This window comes from Corvus moneduloides, chromosome 18, assembly GCF_009650955.1.
Source record: "Corvus moneduloides isolate bCorMon1 chromosome 18, bCorMon1.pri, whole genome shotgun sequence".
Classification (NCBI taxonomy): domain Eukaryota; kingdom Metazoa; phylum Chordata; class Aves; order Passeriformes; family Corvidae; genus Corvus; species Corvus moneduloides.
In genome coordinates, this window is record NC_045493.1 from 3,479,728 (window position 1) to 3,505,622 (window position 25,895).

Below are 25,895 nucleotides of genomic sequence, written 5' to 3' on the forward strand. Positions count from 1 at the left end.
CACCGACACAGAGCTGAGCAGCCTCGGACTTGGGGTCCAAGCCCTGCCAGGGGAGGAAGGGGCTCTTGGCAGAGCAAGGGTGGGGTTTTGTTGGGTTCTCCCTCTTTGGTTGCTTCTTCCATAGGTTAAGCAGACGGGATGCTGGGAGAGAGCATGGGGACAAGCATGTCCCAGGAACACTTCACAGCCAAGCAGACAAGGGCAGTGCCCAGAGCAAGGGGCTCCGCAGCGCCTGGAGTGGGTGAAGCGGATATGGACAAGTGGTTGGATCAACCACAGACCTGCCTGGGCTTTACCTCAGGAACCGAGCTCCTTCCCCAGGGAAGTTCTGTTCCAGACGCTGATAAACCATGGGTGGATTCCCATACTGGAATCCACCAGGTGCCAGGGTGCTGAGGCAGCCTCTGGACCAGGACCAGGCACTCGTATGGAAAACCTCCCCTGCTGGATGTCACACACCAGGCCACACCCTCAGAAACTCACCCTCCCTGCCCAGAGGCACGGTGACCCTTCCCAGTCACCCCCAGCCCTGTCCCACCCCTTCCAGGACAGAGCACAGCCCCAGCACTGCCGTCTCCCCCCAGGTGGTGCTCCTGCAGTGAGGTGGGACAGGAAAGAGAGGGCTGAGACTGGGTGCAGCCTAGATTTGCTCCCTACCTCTCCATTCCGTGTTTACGGATGTGACCTTGAATGAGCCCAGCCACACATCATTCCTGACGCGCTCCAAAGAGGTATTTATTTATTCCCTGCCAATGACACGGACTGATGGTGCCCTCTGAATTTCAAGTAGGACTCAGCTCTGTTTTGACAGTCTGGGTGGCTCTGCTGGAGAACAGACAGAGGAAAGAGCCCAACAATCTTCATTTACAGAGGGAACGTTGCTCCCCAGATCCCAGGGCTCTGTGCAATCCCTGGATCCTGCTGAGTGGGCTCAGTGTAGTGCTGGCCCCTTGCACGGGGGTTTAAGGAATGCAGCTCAGGTGTCCCGTGGTCACAGAGATCTTCTGATGGATATCAGCCCCAGAGATGCTCCAAAGGACTCATCCTGACCAGAGGGGGAACTGCAGAAGACGGCAAGTGCCAGGCTAAGTGGAGATGGAGTGGTGCTCAGGTAAGGGTGAGCTCTGATGTGCCAGCACCAGTCCCTCTCCCAGAGCCACCAAGCTCTCCAAGCCTTCCCACACCTCTGTTGATGTCCAAAAAACAGCTAAAAAGCCTGATGGCAAAACCTCCAGAAAATCAGTTCTTCAGCACACAATGTTGTGAATTTGTCACTCATCCTGCTGGACACTCAGTACCCCCAGCTCGTGGCTGCTGGGTTGCACACACCAAGGACAAGGAGAGCTGGAAGGAATATTGATTTACTGAAGGGTGAGGCTCTCTCCTCGATGTGAGCTCTTCCCTGATGGATCATTGGAAGAGCTACCCTGTGCACAGGAACATAGGAGGAGCCCTGAGTTATAAAAATAGCAAAAACCTTAACACACCCCATGCTCAGAAGAAAATCAGCTGAGCCTCAAGTGCAGCAAAGACAAACTGAATTGTGCCAAACTCCCATTCACCTCAGCAAAGGGCTCTTCCTGGCTCCAGGGAGCATTCTCCCCAGTGTCCAGCATGAGTATGCCCCATTACCAGGGCACAGCAAGCCCCGTTCCAACCTCTCCAAGAAATGTGAGAGCTTTTGGTTGGATTGAAGCCTTGTCCACAGCATCTCCTGGTGGTGGCAGGGTCAGGGGAGTCCTGGCAGCCACAGGACTGGCCGAGGAACCCTCTGTCCTTGGAGGGCACGAACTGCCCACAAGACCCAGGGCTCTGCAGGGATACAGGGGGTGTGGGGAGAGGGGAGAGGAGGTGTCTGCCAGGGAGGGACAGGCGTGGGTCACCACCATCACGGAACAGGCACCACAACAGACCCCGCCTCGTGATGGGACTGTCAGGTTTGAAGGAGAATCCAAAAGCAGAGCTGCTCCTCACACAATTTCATAGGCAGATCCTTTCCAAGGGGAGACAGAAGATGCTCCTAAGGCCGCCCTCCAGCAGAACAAATGGATGTTGGATGTATAAATATGTTCAAGCTGTAAAAGAGGAGATGTCAAGGAACCCAGCAGAGGGAATGAGGCCCAGGAACGCCTCTGACCACATGGCACCTCCAGCATCAATCCAAGAGGCTCCTTGGCCAGAGTCTGAATCTTCTGGCAAACACGATGCCCTTCGACTCACCAGCACTGAAAAGAAAAACACCGTTTTCCCCAGTCTGTTTTTGTTTGTGAGAGGGAGAGCGAGTGGGAGCAGGCGGCGGAGCAGAAAGGGATAGAGGGGATGGCACTGCATCCCAATTGGAAAGAGCCAGTGGCCACTGCCCAAGTAAAATTCCAACTTTATGACATAATGGGCTTTTTCTAACCAGCGCTTGCTATTAACTTCAGTACTGGCTTAAACCCCTTGGCCTCAGGCACGAGCAAAGCAGAGCTCACACACTGTAAATGTTAATGCTGCTTTAGCACTGTAATAAGCTAAAAGGTGGATGCAAGATCTGGCACATTAATTCCTTTTTTCATCTTTTTAGCACATTTCAGGGTAATATGAATAATAAATATTTGAGCTCATGAAGGTTAACGGATGGATAACCCTGGAGACTGGGACTCCCCAGGTAGGAAGGCAGAAGTTCCCTTCCACATGTCAGTGTTTCCAGCAGCAAGCCAGGGAATTTGCCTCCTCCTGAGAAGTCAGAGTTGCTTCTTGGCGGGGAAGTGTTTGACATTAAAACTTGTTGCCTGGCACACTTGTTCACACTTCAAATGTTTGGTCTGGGGAATGAGTAGAGGTGGACATTTCCAAGCATCACAGGGCAAACCCACGGAGAGAGGAAAACCTCCCCCATCCCAGCACAAGCTCTGTTCCCATTGAACAAGAGCCAGATTTGGCCAGCAAAGGGCTCTCAAAGCTGTTTAGGCATCTAATTCCTCCTGCAGCCTGGTTTGGATTCACCTGGCCTGAGGCTTGGTGGCAGAGCAAGGGAGCTGAGCATGCACCTCCAGGGTTTTGAACTCCAGCTGAGGGGATATCCCAAAGGCAGAGCACTGCATGGACCTGACCCAGGTGTCACCATCAGCCCCGAGGCGCCTGGCCTGGCCTTGCTTGGCAGGCACTGGGTCTAAAGTACCAGCTTTGATGTCTGTCAGGCTCCACCCACACAACACCTTAAGGAGAGCAGCTGGGTGAAAAGCTGCCATAGCTCTGCCATCACCTCTGGATTACAAAAACATGGAGAACAGGGCTTTGGGAGAAAGTCACACTGCTTTGGCACCCAGTCAGGTGCCACAGGAGTGCCCCAGCTCATCCCAGAGCCATGTGTGAGCTTCCAGGGAAGCAGCCTAGAACGGCTGAGGAAAATCTTCTAATCCCAAGCAAGGACTATGTCAGAAGAGAAAGCGTAGGTCTGGTAGTTCAGGGAAGGGTTTGAACCCTGTGCTGGGAGAGCAAACACTGGAACAGGAGAATTCCCAGTGCTTATCTATAACAGAGCCCTGGCAGGTAGGAGCACTTCCTGGAGAAAAGGGCCTGGGATGAATCAGAGTGTGATCCCTTGGGATGGAGGATGTGGGGCTTTCCCAGATTCCATCCATCTAGCTCCAGCTTCGTCTTCTCGACCCTCACGGTATGGACAATGCCCGAGGTGCCATGTCGGACAAGCAGCCCTGGTATTCCAGCAGAAATCCCACTGCCACTTTCCTCTGTGGTGCCTGGCTGGTGGACATGAGCGCTGTGGGACACTGGGACAGCCAGGCACAAAGCTCCCCGTGGCAGCCCGTGCTGGGATGGGGTCATGACGTGTCACTGGAGGCGGAGTGGCAGGAGGAAGTGTCCTGACGGTGACAAAGCCGGGATGAAATCCCCGCTCTGCCCCTGACAGGGCGGTGCGGGAGCTGCAGGGGCCGGTGGGGGCACAGGTGCTGCATCCCCGCGCTCATTCCCGGTTCCCCCATCCCGAGCAGCGCTGCAGGAGACTGGGATAGGCAAAGAGCACCGGGCTGGTGCCGCTCGAGGAGGCCAGTCAGGGAGACAGGGCAGCTGCGGGCCTGGCAGGGGACACGGGAAGGGCAGGCCGGAGGAGCCCCGCTGGATGGAGAGGGGAGCGGGGAGGGTGTTGGGGCCGCGGGGTCACCGCTGCGACTCTCTGGGACCCTCATCGGGGAGCAGCCCCTGGAAGAGCGCGGCTGGGGAGCTCCGGTGGCCAGGGCAGGGGGAGCCGGGGGGCTGCGGGCGCTGCCCACCCCTCCGCCGTGCCCGCCGCCGGGCGTGCTCGCATTTGCGCGCTCCGCGCTCGCCGGCCGCGGCTGCGCATCCGCATCCAGCGCCTCGAACCCCGAGCCGGGGAGGGGGAGCTGCCCCCCGCCCTTCGGGGGTGCGTGGGGGATGCTGTGCGGGGCAGCCTGCGCCCCCCGGCCCGCAGCCCCCCCCGTTTGCCTTTCGCTTTGCTCACTGTTGCGTGGCCGCCGAGCCCCCCTCCCCTGGCAATCCTTGGGGGATATCAAGGGCAAGGAAGAGAAGGGTTACCTGGAGGAAAGGGTTGCTAAGCAACCCCTCCCCCCCGACCCCCCCCCAAAGCACCGCAAACCCAAAACTCGTTCCAGGCCTGCAACCAGATTAGCATATTAATGAGGCTGTAATTTCCCCGGAATTGTCTGCACGTCTATGCCCGCTCACAGCACACTGGCCCAGGAGTTTGCTATGCAAATAAACTGGTTTTACAGGCTGTGGCTTAATTAACTCATCAAGTTCATCTTCCTAACAAAAAAGGCAGACTAACTGCGGATTAATGGACCTGTGTTTGCTCTTCTTTCTCTCCCCCTCTCACCCACTCCCTCCCGGAGGCACTGCCTCCCTGCAGACCCTTCCATCCCCGGCCACTCCAGCCTCAGTGCTGGGGAGATCCTCCAGCCTCACAAGGAGATAAATCCTGGGAAAGGAGATGGGGGGGGAAGGAATCTTAATACCGCTTCCAGCAGAGTCGGGGAGGTTTCCTCATCGACTTCAAGGGGAATAAGATGGATCAGGCCTCGAGGATGGTAATTACGCCTTCAGTCGAAGCTGGCAGGTGACCACTTATGAGAAGGAGGTGGCACATCGTGGCACTGTCTCTTTAAAATGGTTGTCTCTGTGCGGATCAGGGGTCGGGGCTTTTGGGGAGGCGGATTAAGGTACCATTTCTAGGGGAGCGCTGGCAATCCTGCTCCTTCCCTAACGGTGCAGGGTCAGAGCAGGCAAGAGGGATGCTCTCCCTCCTGGGTTAATTAGAAAGGTCCTTCCTGCCTGCATCCCATGCTCAGAGACAAGATGTCTTTTGAGAATGACCCCCAAAAAAGGTAAGTACAAGGATTTGCAGAGTCACTGAGGGAAAGTTCACATGGCCAAAAGTCTGTATTCAACAGCAAATCCCAGGCTGGGGAGCTTCCTTTGAGCATCAACATCATTATGAGTTCACCTCCCCTTCCCCACTTCTGTGTTAACCTTTTCCTTCCCTGGGAAGACAGAAGCAGTTTCCTGTGGGAACTGGATGGGGCACAGATGTCCCCCCGTCGCTTCCACCTAGACTGGCAGCAGGAGGAGCTGGCTGGGAGTGCTCAGCCCCCGGGCTGTGTGTGAAGTGACTCCACTCAGAGATGAAATGTCTGAGTGGATCTTTTCCCTTTTAATTCCGGCTGTGTTGTTAGTTAATTGTAGTTTGACATCCAGGGAGGTTTTCTGCGGCTCGGAAGGTGGCCTGGGATACTGAATTCAGAGCCCAGGGTGGGAACGGCTGCGTTGCCATTCATAGCATGGACTGTGCCAGCCCGATGCACAGAGCCCCAAGGAGTGCAGAGCCTCAACTCCCAAAAAGGCAACGGGAAACTTCAGAGCAGTTAAATACCTGCAGGAAGGGGTTCTGAGCATGGACCAGGCTCCTCTTGGCAGTGCCGAGCAACAGGACAAGAGGAACAGGCAGGGACTGATGCCCAGGAAGTGCCACCTGAACATGTGGAAGAGCTTCTTTCCTGTGACCAAGCACTGGAACAGGTTGCCCAGAGAGGCTGTGGAGTCTCCCTCACTGGGGATATTCCAGGCCCGTCTGGACACAATCCCGTGCCCTGTGCTCTGGGATGACCCTGCTGGAGCAGAGAGCTTGAACCAGATGACCCAGAGTGGTCCCTTCCAGCCTGACCCATCCTGTGACTTCGTGGTGACCCCAAGGCCATCCAGCCTGGGCCCTTGGCTTCCACCCGTGGTGGTCACAGCATATCTCTACCCACCACCCTGCGGCCACACTTCCACAGCCCCTCCCGTGCTCTCAGGCTGCTGGAATCACCCCCTGAAATCCCCCACAGCTTTGTGGGGTGGGAGGGGGCTGGTTCCCAGCCAGCTGAGCTGCCAAAGACCTTCCGGCTGCTCCATGCGCTCAGCTCTGCAACTTCCCCTCAGCAGAGCTCTGCAGAGCTTCACGCCTCCCTTGAAAGTTTAGGAGCATTCAAATGACACTCAGCTGAAGACCACCCCTCTTCCAGCTGCAGCCTCTTTGGAATGGATTTAAGTTGAAGCTTTCTTGATAAAGTTGGCTTAGACTGGACAAAGTCCTTGAAAAATTCTAACTGTGCTCAGAAGCTTCTCTACATTCACAGGAAAATGGACTGGCTGACCTAAAAGGTCTTTTCCATCTCTAATTTCTGTGGTTTCATGATTCATCCCTCTTCTTTGAAAATGTTTCCTACATGAAATGTCTCGTTGGATGAAAAAAATTACAATAAATAATCTTTTCTCATTTCCTCTCCTCATTGCCAGAGCCTCGGAGAGGTGAGGGATATGTCTGCTCTGACATGAACCGAGCAGTGGAAGAGAAAAGGCGAACGAGGATTCAGCTTAGCTGCCAAGAAGGAAGCTGTTCCTGCCAGGTGGGGTAGGAGGGGTTATGCCGGAGACATCCTTTCCAGAAGCACGCTCGTTCCTCGCTTTCTCAGATCAGGAGAAACCTCTGAGCTGGAGAACAGCCGTCTCCCAAGGACAGAGAAGTGGCCACATCCTGAGGAGAGGACATCCCTCAGATTGCTGCTCCCAGGAGATGAAATAGCAGTTCCTCGGGATGCTCCTGGGAATCAGACGTGGGCTCAGCATTCTTAACGTCCTCCGGGAATTTCTCTCCTAAGAGCTTGCCCAGTTCCCTCTCAATCCATTGAGCTCCTGCAGTGAGGAGTTCCAGAGATAACTCCTTGCAAGGAGCACAGTTTGCCTTAAATCTTGCTTCTCCCACCTTCACCTGAAGGCATGGAAGGGGCTTTGGTTTGGAAATGTCTGCCAAAGACACCACATAACCTCAGAAAGGAAGCAAAACCCTCCAGAGGTCAGGCAAGACATCCCCCTGGGAATGCACAAGTGCATCTTTCCATCCTAAAGCAGCCCTGCATGGGGAAGGAACTGGGAGTTACCCCAAGCGAGGGCACAGGAAAGATCCCTTGGCTCGTGGCCCCCAGGCCACCCCTCAGCTCCCCATCCCAGTCCCTGAGGCTCTCCCCCAGCCCTGTACAACCCAGGGAAGTTGTGCATCCCTGTATCCTTCTCCTCCCTGGATTTCTGATACCCCAGGGCTGAGGTTGTCTCTGCTCCCATGGCTCTCAGGTGACTTTGGCTCACAGCATCACACCAACACTCCTGATGAGGGACAAACTGAAGATCACCAGATTATTCCTATTTTCCTGTTGGATAATGCCTTTCAACCCAACCCATGAGTTAATCCTTTCTTTCCCACAGGTTCAGCAGCAAACACGGGGCGGTGTTCCTGGAAAACGTCCACTTTCAACTGGTTTCTGCTTTAAAATTTGAGTATGAATTTGGGCACAGGCCCACATCAGGTGATTTCCAGAATGGCTGGGGAGCTGCTGTGTTTTGGGGCTGGCACCCCATTTGAAGCCACTAATCTGGTGGCATCAGTATGGGAAAGCAATGGGGGACAGAGCTGCTGTCCCCAAAATGAGGGGAAGAGGGAGAAACAAAAGGGACAAACCCCTGTAGAAAGGCAAGCTCAGCATCTGATCCTGGCTCACTTAACAGCGAGGTTTTGCCAGGGATTTGGGGATCAGAAGTGGTTGGAATGATAATTACCCATCTTCAGCTGTTACCTAGGAGGTGTTTATGTGAAGAATTGTGACCATAATATAGGAGTTTCAGCTCTTTTTATTTCGTTGATTTAGTGGATTTTCATTCTCTCTTTCCTTTCATTTTCTGGAAGCACTGTAAACCCAAAGTCCTCCGGCATCACCCCTCTCTGCAAAATGCAGATTTATTTTTTTTTAAACAAAGACTAAAGCTGAAGTGCTTACAGTCAGGGGATCACCCAAAATTTGAACACTTGCCAGGTACCATTTCCACCCATAAGAAGTACCAATCCTTTTTCCAGCTGACATTCCAGGACATTGATTTTTTTTTTTTTCCTTTTCTCCAACATCGCTGCTACTTCAACAAAAGGGGGAAAATGGGTTTATACGGAAGAGGGAATCCAAGAGGTGGAAAGCTACACAAGCCAAGCTTTGAAATTAAAATCTGCCCTTTTAGGATTAACGAGGAGAGTGATAAAACAAGGGAACAAATTTACAGAGGGACACATCAGCCCTCTCCTCACAGCGGCCCCTCAGCTGGCAGCCGGCCGCGGGGGAGGCTGCTGCCTGCCCACACATCGTGGGGCAAGATGCAGAAATTACCCCAGCTCACACTCCGTGGGAGGTCAGACTCCACGCTCATTGGGGTCCCTTCTGGCCCTAAAATCCATGAATCTATTGATGCTCTGAGGCTTAAAAGCAGCAGCTGCTCCTATGCAGCACCTAGTTCTCATAAGCGTTTGGAATAATGGATCCATATTGTGCCAATGCATACTAATGTTAATATACATTTGCAGCACACAATGTGATGGCTTTGGAGACACCCAGGTGTCAGATGGAATCAGTGTCACTGACACACCGGGCCAGGACTCCGCCGCAGGTCCCTGTTGGCTTCTCCAGTGGGAAGCTGTCGCTTCTTTGAAATTATTGTGTTTATCCCTTATGTTTCTGGAGGAAAAAAAAATAAATTTATAAAGGAATTGTACCAGGCCCACCACAGGATTGGTGCCTGCGGTTTGCAGCCAGCCAAAGCCTGGTTTGCACAGGGTTAGGGATGGGGATGTGAGGGAAAACAAAGAGAGGAGCTGTATGAGGTGTGCCCAAGGAGCTCAGAGGTGCAGCCTTCTGCTCTCCCTTTTAATCTCCTCTCATGCACCAACGCAAAGAAACGAGGAGCCAGGGCTGAGGCTGCTCCCAGCTCTGTCCCTGCTGAAGTCGGGAGAAGTTACGCAAAGCATTTGCGAGCCAGAGCCTGCCTCTGCCGGGTTTAATCCCCCCCCCAGCTTCCAAGTGCAGGCTCAGCTTCACACCCTGCAGAGGGAAAATGGCCTCTCCAATTGCTGCCTTGGGTTGGGATTGTGGGGGCACAGCAGGAACAGGCTCCCACCTCCAGCCCCACTCCCTCCACAGCCACAGACCGTGTGTGGGTGTGCAAGTGGAGAGAAGTGCTCTGGGTGTGGGGTGCCAGGGGAAGGTTTGCACCCCAGACCCACCCTGGGTGGTTTGCAAGAGTTTAGAGCTGTGTGCTTGTGTGGAATACCTTCACCTTCATATGTGTACATACAGATACTTCATCCTCTCATAATTAGCACCAGCCTGGCCTAAATTCCCTGCCCAAACACCCTTGTCATGCTGATATGAGCCCATTTCTTTACAGGAATTCAGGACAGCAGCACACCACCCAGCAAGTCCTCAACAGTTTGAATGCTCATTATTCCAATTGGCCAATTAGTCCCGGTGCTGGGAACAGGGGGATTTTGTCACCACTCAGGCACTGCAAGGGTTAAGGCTGACCCTGCCTTGGGACTCCCCCAGGCTGGACTGGTCCTTGGCCATCCCTATCTCCCTTTGTGAGGAGTTACTTCCAATGGGACAGCTAAACCTATGTTCCCCTCCGGCTGGGTTTTTTCCCCTTGCTATCAAAAATACCCCAAAATTAAAACCTATCAGAAATATTTAAAAAAAAAAAAAAAAGGAAAAGAAAAAAGAAACCAACAGCTTCCCAAGTCCCCAGGAACTCTGATTCCCTTTAAACCCTGCACAGCCCCACACAGTACCCTGCTTCTGGATCTTCTCTCCTGTCTTCCAGACATCCTGGGAAGCCCGGGATATCCAGAATCAATGGAATAACCCCTCCATCAGAGCAGGTGGAGCTGTTTTCGTGGTCCTGCTTGTGATTAAGAGAGGCAGGTGTGCATTTCCAGTGAGAACTTGTTAGCAGGAGGAAGTGGGGATGGAGGAGAGGGGAATGCAGGAGAGAGGAAGCGGTGTGGCCCCGTGCCCAGGTGACAGTGACAGTCCGAGCACACCCAGCACAACCACACATTTGGCAGCTGATGAGGTTAGGGAGGTCCTGTACCGTCTCCCCATTCCCTGAGGCAGCGGAGGAAATTATCCCATCCCTGCCCAACATGAGGCGCTTCTGTCCCAGCTTCTGACCAGGGGTGTGAAACGGGTGTTGGAGGGGTCTAGGCCGAACTCTCAACCCCATTCCTGGTCCCAGGACAACCCCAGAAAGGGCTCTCTCTTCTGACCTGCACAGAGAGAGGAAAACCTCATCCCCTGGCATGAAAAGATGGGGCTGAGGGATGGTTCGGCTCCCCTGGAGCCTGGGTACGTCAGAGAAGGCAGGGCCACGGCGATGGGTGTTGCAGGGGGAATGTGCGTGTGCAAGGGCTGGTTTTGTGTGAAACGTGGCACAGGGCTGCGCTTCCGAGCCGCGGAGTTGTGGGGGGAACGAGGATTTGGGGCGTGCAGGGAGCGTGCGTGTGAGCAGGGGCCGTGCACACGCACGGAGGAATGCAGGGAATGTGCGGGGTGGGCGGCGAGCGCGGGGAAGGGAGATGCGGGAGAGGATGAGGCAGACAAAGAGCTCTGCGGGCGGGCAGGGAGACACCCCAAGCCCTTCCCCGGGGGTGTCCCGGCCAGCCCCGGGGGGGACACCCCGCAGGAGGCCCCTGCTCGCTGTCCCGGGGGTGCGGTGAGCGTGTGAGTGTGTAAGGACAGGAGCACTTGCAGCGGTGCCCGAGCGTCGCCTCTCCGTGACACTCGCATTTCGCCACTTCGTTTTCCCGGCCGCCGGGGTCCCCATGGGGCTCCCCCCCCCCCGCGCTGGCACCGCTCGGGGCGGCTTTTTGGGGGTCGTTTTTAATCGCAGCCGCTGTAAAGTAAAAAAAAACCCGCGCTGAGATCCCGCCGGTCCCGCAGGGCCGGTGCCCGGGGCCAGCGGGGTCCTGAGCAGCACAGCTCCGCTCCCCTCGGGATGAAAGACTGGGGGGGCAGGGGGTGTCTGATAATTCTATCGTGGTATTGGCCAAATTTCCAGTCTTTCTGGCCGAGGCGGTTTTCTGTGGGAGAAGGGAAACGGGAAGTGTGAGAAAAACAGAGAGGGATGGAGAGATCGGAAGGGAATGTGTGTGAAATGCGAGGGAGAAACGAAAAATAGAGCAGCGGAGAGTGCGGGGAGAGAGAAAGGGAGAACGAATAGAGAGAGGAAAAGAGAAAATTGAGGGAGGAGAAAGGAAAGGAGACAAAAAGAAAATGAAGGAAAACGGGGGGAAAAAAAACAAAAGGAGAGAATGAGAAAAAGAATAAAATGAGGGAAACGTAGGAAAAATATGAGAAAAATAGGGGGAGGAAGGAGAAAAACAACAACAAAAAAAAAGAAATAAAAGAGAAAAACAGGGCAAAAAACATAGAAAATAGAGACATACAGAAAACCAGAGGAAATATAAAGAAAAAAGGGAGAAAACAAAAAGGAGAAAGGGAAAACCGACAAAAAAAAAAAAGCAGAGAGGGGAAGATCGAGGTGGAGAGGACGAAGGCGATGGAGAACAGGGAGGGTGGCGGGGCAGCCGTGCCCGGTGCCCGCAGGGCGAGGCGGGGGCCGGGCCCGGGCCCGGCGGGGCCGCGCTGTTCAGCACCCTGGAGAGCTCCGCGGCTGCGGCGGGACACGGGGGAACAGCGAGGGGGACAGCGAGGGTGGACACGGCGGGGCCGGGGCCAGGCAGGGCTCGGGGGCTCGGCGGGAGCCGGCGCTGCTCGGGGCCCGCGATCCCAGCAGGGCTCCCCCATCCCGGGGCTCAGCCCTGCCGAAGGCATCGGTGTCAGATCCGTCCTGGCACGGGACTCCTCTTCCACTCGGGACATGGGCGGGAAGGAGCGGCGTTCCTGTTCCACTTTCCCCTTGAAAACCGCCCCCTCGCCGCTCCCGTGGAGCTTCCCCCCCCCCTCTTGCCTAACCCCCTTGGCTCCGGGGGCCTTTGGAGCGTGCTCAGCTCCCCCGTGTGTCCCCCCGAGTCTCCCCACGGTGCCCGTTTAGCAGCGAGGTGGGAGCGCTGCGCTCCCCTCATCCCGCCCGCAGGTGCGGGCCGAGAGCTGCCCCCTCCCTGTTTCCCGAACAAATCCAAGGGAGGGAGGAGGACCCAGAGGGGCGCAGCCTGTGGGGCTCACCCCACGCCCCGACAGCTTCGGGGGTCCCGTGTGCGGGGCGTACCCGGGATGAGACCCCCGAAAGGAGCACCGGGGAGATCTCCCTTCCCCTCCCTGCCTCGCCAACAGCTCCACAGCCCCAGCTCCAGCCCTGCCCCCCCGTGTACCCCCCGACCTCCCCCCCCCCGCTCCGGGGGCTTCTGCCCCGCCAGGGCGGGCTCCCCACGCACCGGCTCGCTCCGTCCCGCCGCTGCTATGCGGAGCTCCGCGGTTGCCGCCGGCTTTTCTCATGCAGATTCCCTCTTTCACACCTCCCAAACAAAAGCAAACGGGGGCATCGCCTCGCCGTGTCAACACACACGCTCATTAGCGGGGAGGCGGCGGGGGGAGCGGGTGGGGAACGGCTCGAGCAGCCCCTCCGGGGGGGCGGTCGCATCGACGGGAGGTTGTAGCGGGCCGGGGATCATCCGAGGAAATTTGGAGCGAGTTCTTTGCCGCATTCCCCTCAAGTCACTAAGTTTCCGAAGGTCTGGGTTTACCTCTCTGCGGCTCGTTCCTATCAACACACGCTGCTCACAGCCAGGCTTTGCCCACCCGCGGGTCGGCATCGCGGGCAGCGGCAGCCGCGGGCGCTCCGGGCCGGCTCCGCGCAGAGCGGGACCCCGAGCCAGGGCCGAGTTAGCGCCGGGGACCCGTCGGGGCGGGGAGGATCGGGGGGTGCCGGGATGGTGCTGGAGCCAGGAAGGGCTGGGGAGTGCAATTAAAGCTTCGCTAATTACCGCAACCCGCAGGAAAAAAAAAGGGACTGATTAAAATGGCTGTGGAGAAGGTGGGGGGTGACTGTGGTAAGGTCGAGGGGAGCAGGGAGAAGCGGCACCTCGGTCGGCGCTGGCTGCCCCCAGAGCCGGGAGCGGCAGTCCTGGACGGGGTCCCGCGGGGTCTCGGGGCGCTCCGGGGACCGCGCTCCGCACCGAGCTCGCACCGACGGCTCTCCGAGCTCCGCGGCCGCCGGCGGTACCCGCTTTTCTGCCCCCGCTCGAGATTTTTGTGTCTTCACTTTGGTTTGGAATTTATTTCCCCTTTTTTTTTTTTTTTTGGTGGTGTGGTTTTGTTTCGCTTTTTTCCCGTTAAACCGCCTCAACAGAGCCCGGTCCCGCGGCCGCTCCACCTCTCCGTGGCTTCTCCCTGCCGCCGGCATCGCCGTTCGTTTTGTGCCTTTTCTTCCACCGAAACCCCGTGCCGGAGCTCGGAGGGAAGGAAACAAAAAATTCGTTAAGTAAACGGGATAAAAACCCGAATTAAAAATCCCCCGGCTGTTGGTTTGTATTTGGGCCGCGGTGCGGTTGGAGCGCTTGGTTTGTTTGTTTTCTTTTTCACACCCGCCGGCGGTTCCAGCAACACCAGTGGGGAGCAAAGAGTTGGGGCATCCCCTCTCCCCGGCACCTTCCTCGGGCCCCTTTTGGGGATGGGGAGGAGGGGGAGAAGGAGCCGTGGGTCGGGGGGCCCGGCTGGCGGCGTGGGGGCTGCGTGGGGCTTAGTGCGCGGGGCGGGGTGGCCGCATTGTTCGCCGGCGCTGTGCGCACTGGCACTCGCACTCAACTCGTGTCCCCCCGCCCCAATAATACGGAAATTTCCATGTCCCAGCTGCCTTCCCCTTTTAACCTTGGTATTAATTTAGGACGGATCTTTCTAAACAGCCCTGTAATGCATTCAGACGCTGCTGGAGGTTTATATTTTTCTTTCTTTTTTTTTTTCTTCCTTTTTTTTTTTTTTTTTTTTTTTTGTACCGTGGGTTATATTTACACCCAAAACAAAATAATTACACTTTTGTTGGCGAGAGAAAGCTGGTGATTAGACTGTGGCTCTTTGCAGCAAACCCTTTCTCAGTGGTACACCAGGACAATTTTTCACGGCTGGGTGAAATCAGACGCGGGAGGTAATGAATCCTGTGAGCTATTTAAATTTACAATTTGTAACGCAGTCACTCAGAAACGCCTATGGCCCGGCGAGGAGATGCTTGCTGGGTTTGTTTAATGTTAAAACCTGCCCCGTCCCCCCTCTTACCAGGGAAAAGGAGGGGAGCGCGGGGGGAGCAGCCTCGCCCGCCAGAGGAGCGCGGAGCGGCGCGGAGCCGCCGCTCCCACCCGCGCCGGGCTCGGCATCCTCGGGCCGGCCGGAAGCCGCGGAGCCCGGCCCGCTCCGCGCTCCTTTCCCGGCGTGATCACCGCCTACAACCCCCAAAATACTTGGAAATATCCACAAAGTCGGCGGCGGTGCATCCGACAGATAGATAATTAATTACAAAAACACGGGGGGAATATGCAAACCGCGTATTACAACATTCTACAGGGCTTAACTGATTGGAAACAGATTATTATCTTGTTTGTCTTTTGTCTGTTTCACTTATCCCTCTGCCGTCTGTTGTGTTGTAAGTTGATACACTTTATTCTTGAAAGGGGATTTTTTTTTTTGCCTTTAATAATATAGTAAATTCCTCCAACATCTTGTATAAGCGACACTGCTTCTCTACGCATTACCCTGTTAAAACACAAAAGGTTTATTAGTTACGTATAGGCGGTCTTATGGGCCCTGAATTACCATCTGTTACCATGGGGGAATGTGGCTGGGGGGGGAGTTTCTTGGGGCTCGGGGTGGTTTTTCCCTCCTCCCCTTCCCCTTGGATTTATTTATTTCTTGACTTTCAAACGAAAAAGGGAGCCGAGGGCGGCCGCGGGGAGCGGGACCCCCCGGCATCGCCCCCGAGCCGCGGCCGAGCCCGCAGGGGACGGGGCGGGGGTTCCCAGATAGGGGTCCCGGCTTGGTGGGGAGAGGGCTGGGGGAGCAGAAGGTGGCCGGGACGGAGCCCAGGGGGGACACGGGGTGCGTGAGACCGCGGGAGAGCAGCGCGAGTGCGTGGGCACAAACAGCACCCCGTACGGACTATCCACAGGACCCAGGTTATCCATAGGTTTATCCATACGGGCCCGTCACGGCGCGGGACGTGGCGTACCCACACTCCTGCACTTACTGGGACGGCCCCGGCCGCCCCCCGCGCCCGAGTGGGATCCTGCGGTGGCTGCGGCCACGCGTGTGCGTGCGGAGCTGGCGCTGTGGGAGCGCGCATCCTCGCCCAGGGACACGCGTGTGGCCGCGGATCTCCAGCCCCTCAATAGCGCGGGTTTTCTCCGCCGTGCGGGGCCGTGGGAGGGTCCCGCGGGCGCGGGGAGTGGGGCCTGCCCGATGCTCCCGACGCCCTGTCCCCGCTCCCGTGCTGGATCCTGCCCCGAAATCCGTGGGGGCTGCGGCGGGAGCGGGCCCCGCACATCTCCGCACATCCCCGCACCGCTCCGCGGCTCCCAAATTCCCCAGAAGAGCCCAGGGAATCCCGCAAACTTCGGCAGAGCCCGGCGGGAGCGCGGCCGCGATCGGCCGGGGGTCCGGGCCCTCCTTCTCCTTCCCGTGCCTTCGCCTTTCTTGCTCGTTTCTCCCCGTTTTAGCTCGCTGCAGTTTTAATTTCCTTTCTTCTCTTTCTCCTGGCTTTTTTCCTTCTGTCTTTGTTTTCTTTTCTTCCCCCTTCTCTTCCTTGATCCCTGGCTCTGGCGCTTTCCCTTCGCCCTTCCCTTTTGGTTTCCATTCTTTCCCATTCTCGCCATTCTTTTTGTCTTTTTATTTCTTTCCTCCGTTTACTTTTCCTTTTCCCTTATTTTTCCTTCAATTTTCCCCATCTTCTTCCTTGCCTTCTTTATTTCTAGGTATTTTTTCTTTCGTTCAGTTATTTCTTCTTGCTTTGCTTCTTTGCCTTTCTTTCATTTTTTCTTCGTTTTTCTGTGTTTTTCCTCTGTCTCTTATTTCCTTCCTTTTTCGTTTCCGTTATTTTTCTTCTCTCTCTCTCTCTCTTCCTTTCCCTTTCTCTGTCTCTTTTTTTCTGGGTACACTTTCTCCTTTTCCTCCTGTGCTTTTTTTATTTCCTTTTTCCTTCTCTCTTTTTATTTTTTTCCTCCCTGAATCTCTTCTCTCTCCGTATTTTCTTATTTCGATTCTCCCTCTTTCCACAAACATCCCTACCCACAAAACCTACTCCACTTCCCGCCGATGCCCTCGTGCCATGGCAGATTCATTGGGATTTTGAGGTAGATTTCTCTTTTTATTTTTGCCGCTACCGAGAGCATTTCCCAGCACCAGGGTGCTCCACAGCCACCAGTTACTTCGGGCCGGAGAGAGGGAAAAGGGGGGGAAAAATTATATTTTTTTAATATAAAAATTCAGGGATTTTGGCCAGAGAAAACGTCGGGGAACGGGGAAGGAAGGTTCGGCCTTCACCTGCCCCGCCGCTTTCCTCCTCCTCCCCGCACGGCCGGACCCCAGCGCTGCCTCCTCCCCTCCCTAAATCCCCGAGAAACGGAGGGAGAGGCAGAGGGGCCGCCCCCCGCCCCGACCCCCCCGGGGCAGCAGCCCCCGGCCCCAGGCTGGATCCTCTTCCCCAAAACCCGCCCTGACCCCGGGCCGGGGCCGGTGCTGCCCCCGTCCCTCCCGCGGGTCGCAGCTCCGCCGCACCTGGAACTAAAGAGAAAACACAGCGTGGGAGGGGGTAGCGCCCGCCGCCGCCCCGGGATGCCCCGAGCCCTCTCCCCCTGCGGGGTGCGCGGGGCGAGGGGGCGGCGGGCCCTGGGACAAAGGCCGGGGGTGGCGGGGGGGCCGCATACCTCCGGGGGAACTTTTCATCCCGCTCCGCTGCGGGAAGGAGCCCCCGGCCTCCTCCCCATCCCCACCAACCCCTCCCCCCCTCCCAAATCCACCCCCCTTCTCTTTCCCACTTGTTGCTCTTCCAGACAAAAGCATCTCTTCCCCTTGTGCAAGACAAACAGAAAGCCCCAAAAACCAGGTGATGCTCTCGCCCAGAGCAACTCGAGACCCCCCAACTCCTCCCCGAGCATCCCTTGAAAAGAAATAAACGGAAATTCAAATAAAAGTTAAAGGAAAAACGGTGGGACAGCGGTGTTTTGGCCGTGCCCCCCCGGCCCCCCAGCCAGGTGCGTACTCACTTCGCGGCCCAGGTACAAGCCACCCTCAACAATAGAGGCGCGTTGTTTTTTTCCCTCTGTGCCAAGCACAAGGCTGGAGCCAATTTAGATATGCTATAAATTAAGAGGTTGCCATGGTTACTGCCCTCCCATTGGCCGCATCCCGGGTGACGCGGCCCGCGACGTCACCAAATCTGAATAAGGATGCGCGAATTACTAAGGCGGGGGACAAAGCTGGCGATGGGGACAGCATGAGAGTGGCGACGCGGCGGCGGCGGAGCACAGCGAGGCACCGGGGCTGCCGGCTGCAGGGGGGGGTTCATGCACCCCTCCCGCCGCGCCCGCTGCCGCAGAGCCCGCCAGCAGCGCGGCCGCCGCTCCGGCGGCTCCCGGGCCGCTCCGCAGGCGCCGGAGGGCGATTTGGGGGGGTCTTTAGTATTATTGTTATTATTATTTCTCGGGGGTGGTTTGGATTATTTTGGGGGGGGACATCGTTTTTCCCCTCCCGTCGTCGAGGCTCCGGAGAGAAGAGGGGGAAGAACTTGACAGCCGCCCCGCTGTCCTCTCCTGAATTTTTTGTTATTCCTTCTTCTGTATTTTGTTAATTTTTTTCTTTTATTTCATTCCATTTTATTTCCTTTTGGGTTTTAAAAATTTTTATTTTATTTTTATTTTATTCCATTTTAATTTATTTTATTTCGTTTCATTTGATTTGGGTTTTTTCCTGTTTTTTTTTCTTTTTTTTCTTTTGCTATTTTATTTTATTTTATTTTTTATTTTATTTTATTCATTTTTATTTTATTCTATTTTATTTTTGTATTATTTTCCCCCCCCCTCTTTTTTGCTTCTTTTTTTTTTTTTTTTTTTTTTTGCCGCCGCCGTTTGCCGGCGCGGGGCTGGCTTCTCCTTTTGAGCGTCTCCATCCCCCGGCGGAGGTTATGATGGTGCATTGTGCGGGCTGCGAGAGGCCGATTTTGGACCGGTTCCTACTGAACGTCTTGGACAGGGCATGGCACATCAAATGCGTCCAGTGCTGCGAGTGCAAGTGCAACCTGACCGAGAAATGCTTCTCCAGGGAAGGGAAACTCTACTGCAAAAATGACTTTTTCAGGTGAGTCCTCACCCCCACCCCAGCGAGGAGCGGAGGGTGCGGAGCTCCTCATCGCGCCCGGCCTCCGCCGCCTCCCTGGGGTGTTCCCCGGAGCTCTGGGGAGCTCAGGAGGGTCCCCTCCCGTCCCTCGCTCCGCACCGCCCCTGCCCATCCGCTCCCTCGGGAGCACCCCCCGGCCCGGGGAAGCCCCGGAGGGACCCGGCGGCTGCGCTACGGCCGCTGCTGCAGCCTGAGGTGACGGCGAGGCTGTGCCCCCTCCCCATCTCCCCACGACCTTCCTCCGCCAGCCCCGGGCCCCGCTCCGCCGGTGCCACCACCCGCCCCGTCGCGCCAGGCCTCGGCGGGCACCGGGGGACCCGCTGTGTGCCCCGCTCCGGGCCCGGCCTGGCGCCCCGAGCCCCCTTCCCGGGACCGCAGGCCCCGGTGAAGACGGTGGCCAAATCCCCCCCCGCCCCTCCGGGGAACCCCGCACCTTAAACGCCCCTAATGACCGCGATAAGGTGCCGAGAGGAAATTAGGGGCCGGCATGGCAAAGGGGGGCGATGACTTATGACTCCTAATGCTCGCACTACATCAACGTCACGGGGAGCAGCGAGGGAGGCAGAAGTTGCGCCGCGGCCCGAGGGGAAAAGGGGGGACCCTGCGTGGGCGTCCCGGGGCCTGGCAGCCCCCGGGGACCTCGGGGGACCCGCAGCGACAGCCCCTTGCTCACTGTTCTGGGGGCAGAATTTTTGTTTCTGTGGGAGTTTTTTGTTAATTTGGGGGGTTGAGGGGTTTGGTTTGTTGTTTTTTGGTTTGGTTTTTTTTTTTTCCTTGTGTAATTTTCTTTTTGTTTGTTCGGTTTGGTTTGGGGTTTTTTTGTTGGAATTTTTTGTTTTTGTTTTATTTTGCTGTGTTTTTTATCTTTTGTTGTTGCTTTTTTGTGGGGATTTGAGTTTTGTTTTGTGGAGGTTTTGGTTGTTTGGTTTGGGTTTTTTTTCCTTTTTTCTTTTTTCTTGGGAGGTCGTTCCCAGCCGATTCGGATTCCCTAGAAATTTTTTTTCTTTTTTCTTTTTTTTTTAAAAACCATCTCCTTTGGAAAAAAAAAACAAAACAAAAACACACCTAAGCCCAGACCTGCTCTGGAAAGGAAGGGAAAACCCGACATTTACAAAGCACTCCCCCCGATCTGGAAAAATTCCCCCTCGGGAGAGCGGGATGGGCTGAGGACCAGGTTTGGGACCGTGGGACGCTTCGGGGAGCGCAGCCCCCTCCTCCGCCGCCCGTTGTTCTAATCCCCGCACCCGCCGCTCCCTTTTTCCGTCTCTCTGGCCATGATCAGCCCCGTTTTCTCCCCGGGATTTCAGGCCGGTTGCCCCCGTTCCCCTCCCGGGAGACACCGGCTGAAACGAAATCGTGTCCCGCGGAGCGCGGAGGGGCCTCCCCGCCATCCCTCCTCTCCCTCCCGTCCCTTCTGGGGCCAAATCCGGGCGAGGATGCTCGTGTGTGTCCCCCGCGGGTGGGGACACCCCAAAATTCGCGCTTTTCCCGCAGCCCAGCGCCAGGGCTGCGCGGGGATGAAGGCTCTCCTCATCCTCGCCCAAAGGTGCGAATCGCCTGTTCCCCCAAATCTTCCATCAGGAGATGCTGGAGAATCGGGCTCCCGCGGTGGGATTTGAGGAGGGGGGCTCGGTACAGCACACACACACAGCCCCCGCCCAGCACATCGCTGCCGGGGCTCCAGCTCTTGCTTTTCCTCCCCCTTCCCAGGAGGTTTGGTACCAAATGCGCCGGCTGCTCCCAAGGGATCTCTCCAGTGACCTCGTCCGAAAAGCCCGGAATAAAGTCTTTCACCTGAACTGTTTCACCTGCATGGTCTGCAACAAGCAGCTTTCCACGGGCGAGGAACTCTATATCATCGACGAAAACAAATTTGTTTGCAAAGAGGATTATTTGAACTCTCCCAGTTTGAAGGAAGGCAGCCTCAACTCAGGTACGAGCGGCTCAGCCCGCCCACCGCTCCGTCCCCTCCGTCGGTTCCTGCCGGCGGCACCTCCCCGGCCGGGCAGGAGGTTGGATCTGTGGGCTGAGGGGCTGCACCCCGCGGCCAGCCCGACCCCCCCCGGTAATCCCTGCCACCGGCACCGGCAGGAGCGGGCAGCGCCGAGAAGCGCCGGGCACAAGCCCCGAGCTGCCGGTACCTTCCCGGCCGGAAGGAGGTTTGGCTTTTTGGGATGAGGGGCTGCACCCCGCAGCCAGTTGATCAGCCGGGGGAGGGAGGGATTTGGGGTGAAAGGCTTCGAACCGGGTGGAAGCCTCTGTGACACCCCCCACGTGGGACGCGGACACGCGTGGGATGAGCTCTCCCCTCCAGCCCTGGCTCCTGCCCCGCGCACGGCCCCTACGGCAACGGGGATGCGAGGCGGGGGGAACCAGGATCCCCCCAAGGGCCGGCTCGGGAGCCCCTCCACTCCCCAGAGCCCCCCCCTGCGAGTGTGCCCGGTCCCCCCGCGCCGTGGGCCTGATCCTTCGCCTCCTTTCACCCAGAGGCAAAGCTTCCCATTTGACTTCCTGGAAGCTGTCTCTGCGTCAGGAGAGCAGGGCCAGGCCCCCTCCTGCTGTCCCAGCCATGCCGGGCGCCCCTGCTCACCCCCTTCCGTGGGCTCTCTCTCCGTCCAGCACCCGGGGCCGGATCCTGCCACGCCAGTCAGTGGGGCCGCTGCTGTGAGCGAGGCGAGTAGAGCTTGGCCTTGGGGGGGGTGCCGGCTGCAGGGTCCCCGGGGGGAACTCGGTGGCTGGGGGCGGGGGGTGAGCCAGGCTCAAGGCAGTGACCGGGGACCCCTCAAACCCCGACAGGGACCGGTTGCATTTTTCCCAGTGGCGCATCCTGCTTCCCGGCACGGGAGTAGAGGGGCAGCGCCGGGGGCAGCGGCGGGCCTGGGGGATCGCCCCCTCCCCAGCTGCCCCCCGCGGGCACGACACGGTGCACAGGGCTGGAGCGGGCGGCGCTTGCCCGGAGCTCCGCGTGGTGTTGGGGGGGGTGATGCTTTAGGGGAACCAGCGGGGCAGAGGCCATCTGCACCCCTTGCTGCTCTCCAGCACCCCCCAACCCCTCTCCTGGAAAGCAGCCGGGCCGGGTGGGCCGGGGGGGGCAGAGGAGAGGGGGGTCAATCTCTCCCCTAAGTCATCCACCTCCCCCCCGCCCCGTTCCTCTCTGGGTCTCCTTTACAGTGTCCTCGTGTACAGACAGGAGTTTGTCCCCGGATCTCCAGGACCCCATGCAGGACGACACCAAGGAAACGGACAACTCGACCTCCTCGGACAAGGAGACCACCAACAACGAGAACGAGGAGCAGAACTCGGGCACCAAGCGGAGGGGGCCCCGCACCACCATTAAAGCCAAGCAGCTGGAGACCCTCAAAGCTGCCTTCGCCGCCACCCCCAAACCCACCCGCCACATCCGGGAGCAGCTGGCCCAGGAGACCGGCCTCAACATGAGAGTCATCCAGGTAGGACAGCCCCAGCCCACCGGGAGCGAGGGGAAGGGGTCCTGTAGGAGCCCAGACAGTTCAAGGCTGGGACAGTGACCCTCGGGTGCCGGGAAGGGGTTGGGACACGGAGGTTGGTCCCTCAAGGAATGGGAACAGGCGAACCCCATTCGTCCCCTGCCAGCGTCACTTCAGGCCCAGGCCTGCACCCACCCCACGCTCTCGGGGGTGAGCGGGGATCCCCCACCCCGTGGGAAGGGATGAAACCCGTTCCCAAAACACGAGGCAGCCTGGCTTTGCGTGGGGCCGAGCAGGATCCCCGGCGCGCCGGGAGATGGATGCTCCAGCCGTGCAGAAGCGAGGAGCATCCATCGCGCTCCGCAGGCAGCCGGCTCTTTCTCACCGCGCTGCCCCCGTGAAGAAAATCCCTGCGGAAATGTAGGGATTAATGGGCTTTAATAGCGGCATTAATAGGGGAGGACTCTCCGGCTTTGCTGGTAGCGGAGCTGAGATTGCCGGCTCCTGGCAGAGGGGAGCACGAGTCCCGCAGGAGAGTGCTGTGCTCGTAGCCCTGAGCTGCCCCATCCCTGGGGGAGCGAGACAATAATCCAGACGCCCCACCAGGCTGCTGAGGCGTGCGGTTCGCATGAGGCAATGCCCGCGGAGAGGCAGCCACGTCTCCCCTTTCCCTTTTATTCCCATCCTCACCGCCGGCTGTTCTGACCCTGCCTGCTGCCCCAGGTGCTCATCCCTCTGCTCCCCGCTTTCTGCCTGCTTCTGCCATGATCCAGAGTCCTATCCCCTTTTTCCTTCCCACGTTTCCTCCCTTCTTCCCCCTATCCATAGGGGAAATTTCCCCCTCCTGTGTTTTTCCAGCTGCAGGGACTGAGAGAGATGCATGTGGGGATGCAGCTGGGGGAAGGAGGGGCAGGATTTTAATTAACCTGGTTATTTGTGGGGTGCGGTGTCCCCATGCACTTTTTGAGGTATCAGCAGCAGGAAGGAGGGGTCGGTGTTGGTAAAAAAAAATACCCAGATATTGGAAAACCCGTGTGGATGCAAGATTTCCAACGCTTTCCCCGCCCAGACTTTGGGGGGTGGGGTGTCGCTGACCCAGAGGGGTCCCTGCTCGCCCATCCGCGGTGGCCACTGACCCCAGCCCGGTCACAGGTGTGGTTCCAGAACCGTCGGTCGAAGGAGCGGCGGATGAAGCAGCTGAGCGCACTGGGCGCCCGCCGGCACGCGTTCTTCCGCAGCCCCCGCAGGATGCGGCCCCTCGGCGGCCGCCTCGACGAGTCCGATATGCTCGGCTCCACGCCCTACACGTACTACGGAGGTGAGGGGCGGCCCGCGGGGTCCCTGCCCTGTCCCCGCTCTCCTCCTTTGTTCCTCACGTCCCGCTTCTCCGCGGGTTTCCCCCTTTCCCCGCCCGTGCCCACACGCGTGCCCGCAGCCGCGCACACGCAGATCCACTCACCCCCACGCCACCCCCCCGCCACCCGCGGCATTGCGGGGCCCTTCTCCCGCGAACAAAGCCCCAGCTGCGGGGCTTTTGTCCCCCTTTCAGGCCGCATTTGTTCCAATTACCTCCCGGGCCCGCAGCATATGGAAGGTCAGTGCGGCCCGGCCGCCCCCCCGCTGCCCCGACGGGACGCTATGGGCGCAGCGGGGCGGCCCCGCGCCTCCCCTCTCCTCCCGCTCCCCTCAGAGCCCCCCCAAAAGCTGCATTTTCAAAACCTCCCATCTGACCAGGGGCTTTCTAGGCACCCCTTGTTGCCCTGCAGTTAGTTTCTAGATCCCTTCTAAGCTGCTTAAACACACATATAATTTCCACATTATATATATATTTTATATTTTTTCCTATTATATATAATTTCCCCAATGTATATATATATATTCCCATTATATACATTTTTCCCCGTCATATATTTATTTTTGCCCATTCTTATTATATCTATCTTTTCCCCATTCCATTTTTACATACATATATATTAATATATACACGTTGGTTTCTTCCCCACCATTAATTAAGCACTAAACCGAGCCCATTTTCCCGGCCCCCTCAGCTCTTCCAGCCCGGATTCTTCACCCTCCCTCACTCCAGGCTGGGCAAGGAGAGGGTGATGGGCAGTGCAGTCCTGGTTCGACTCAAATCCCACACGCCCTTTGGGTCCCACACCCCCCCCTTTGGGAGCCAGCAGAGCGTGTTGGAGGGGACAGCACAGGGCTGGTTTGGGGTGCGGTGGGATTTCGGGAGGTTTTTAGCCTCAGGAGACCAGCTCCATCCTTCTTCCCCCCCGCCTCCCACAGATTACCAAGGTGACTACTACGGGCCGGGAGGCAACTATGACTTTTTCCCCCACGGGCCGCCCTCCCAAGCCCAGTCCCCGGCCGACTCCAGCTACCTTCAGAACTCAGGACCCGGCTCCACACCCCTGGGACCCTTGGAGCCCCCCCTAAGCGGACACCACTCCTCAGAAAACCAAAGGTACACGGATATGATCTCGCACCCCGACACCCCCAGCCCCGAGCCGGGGATGACCGGCTCGCTGCACCCCATCCCGGGGGAGGTCTTCAGCGGGGGGCCCAGCCCGCCCTTCTCCATGTCCAGCAATAGCGGCTACAGCGGGGCTCTGTCGCACCCCAACCCGGAGCTCAGCGAGGCGGCGGTGTGGTAGGCCCGGCGTGGGCACGCGTGTGCGTGTGCGCGGGGGAAACCCCCCCGGTCCCCCCAGCCCACGCGTGTCCCCCCCCCTCGCGCCGCACCAGGGCCGGTCACGTCCCCGTGGCCGGATAAATCCCCCCCGCCCGATGCCAAAACGCATCCCGGCATCGCCCATCCTCCCCGTCCCCGCCCCACCGGGACCCTGGGGCCGCCCCGCTACCTCCCCCCTCCCGGCACCTTCCCCGACACTTGGGGGGGCAGAGAAAGGTGCCCAGCCCTGCAGACCCCGCCGGCGTCGGGACCAGCGCCTCTCGGACCAAAGCTGAACTCGCCTGGACACAGGTCCCACCGCCCCGGCGGCATCGGGGGAGGGGGCTCGGCAGGGCTCCCCCCTGCTAATTAGCATCCTTTTAAATTATCCCTTACCACAGGAGGGGGGGGAACGGGGAATAGCAGGAATAAACCCCCCCGTGGCCGCTCCCTGCCCTTATTTTTATTGTTCCCGTTTTACTCCCGAGGAGAAGGTCGGTTCGGACCCGGTTTTTGGTGGTGGGGAGGAGGAGGAGGGGCTGTGCGGGGGCAAGGCCCGGGGCTGCCTCAGTGACTGGCTGAGATTGGGCTCCCACGTGGTGGAAAAGACACCAGAAAGAGGCAGAAACAGGAAAAACACAACAACAACAGCAAAATAAAACCCCAAACAAACAATAAACCCCAGAACTAAACCAACCCAACCACAACAGCAGAAATTTCACCCGAGCCTCGACGCCGAGTCCCACCCCAACGATTCCCAGAGGCTCCGCCAATTTACGGATGTATTATAGTTTTTGCTTCTAGTTTCTTTATTTTGTATAAAGGAGAAACAAATAAAGTATGTTTTTGTGTTTACTGATTATTTATTGTACTTTAGTCATCGGAGGCTCCGAATTTTTCTATTTTGAAGGCAGGGAGGGGATGGCACCAGGAAGGGAGGTGAGAGGATGGGGGGGGGGGGGGTGTGGGCAGGGTGGGAATAAAAGGAAAGAGAATGGAAAAGGAAAGAAAAAAGTTGTTTTCTGAAAGCGTCGTGGGTTTCCTGTC

General features: G+C 57.6%; 1 protein-coding gene across 1 annotated transcript; it reads left to right on the forward strand.

Moving 5' to 3' along the window:
• The first annotated feature begins 18,436 nt into the window (after positions 1-18,436).
• LHX5 (LIM homeobox 5) lies at positions 18,437-25,802 on the forward strand. The gene is given in 7 exon segments (XM_032128386.1): positions 18,437-18,686; positions 20,436-20,479; positions 20,482-20,658; positions 21,213-21,398; positions 21,897-22,174; positions 23,324-23,489; positions 24,464-25,802. Coding segments are annotated over 7 exon segments (1,392 nt in total). The 5' UTR covers positions 18,437-18,513; the 3' UTR covers positions 24,832-25,802.
• Positions 25,803-25,895: the final 93 nt, after the last annotated feature.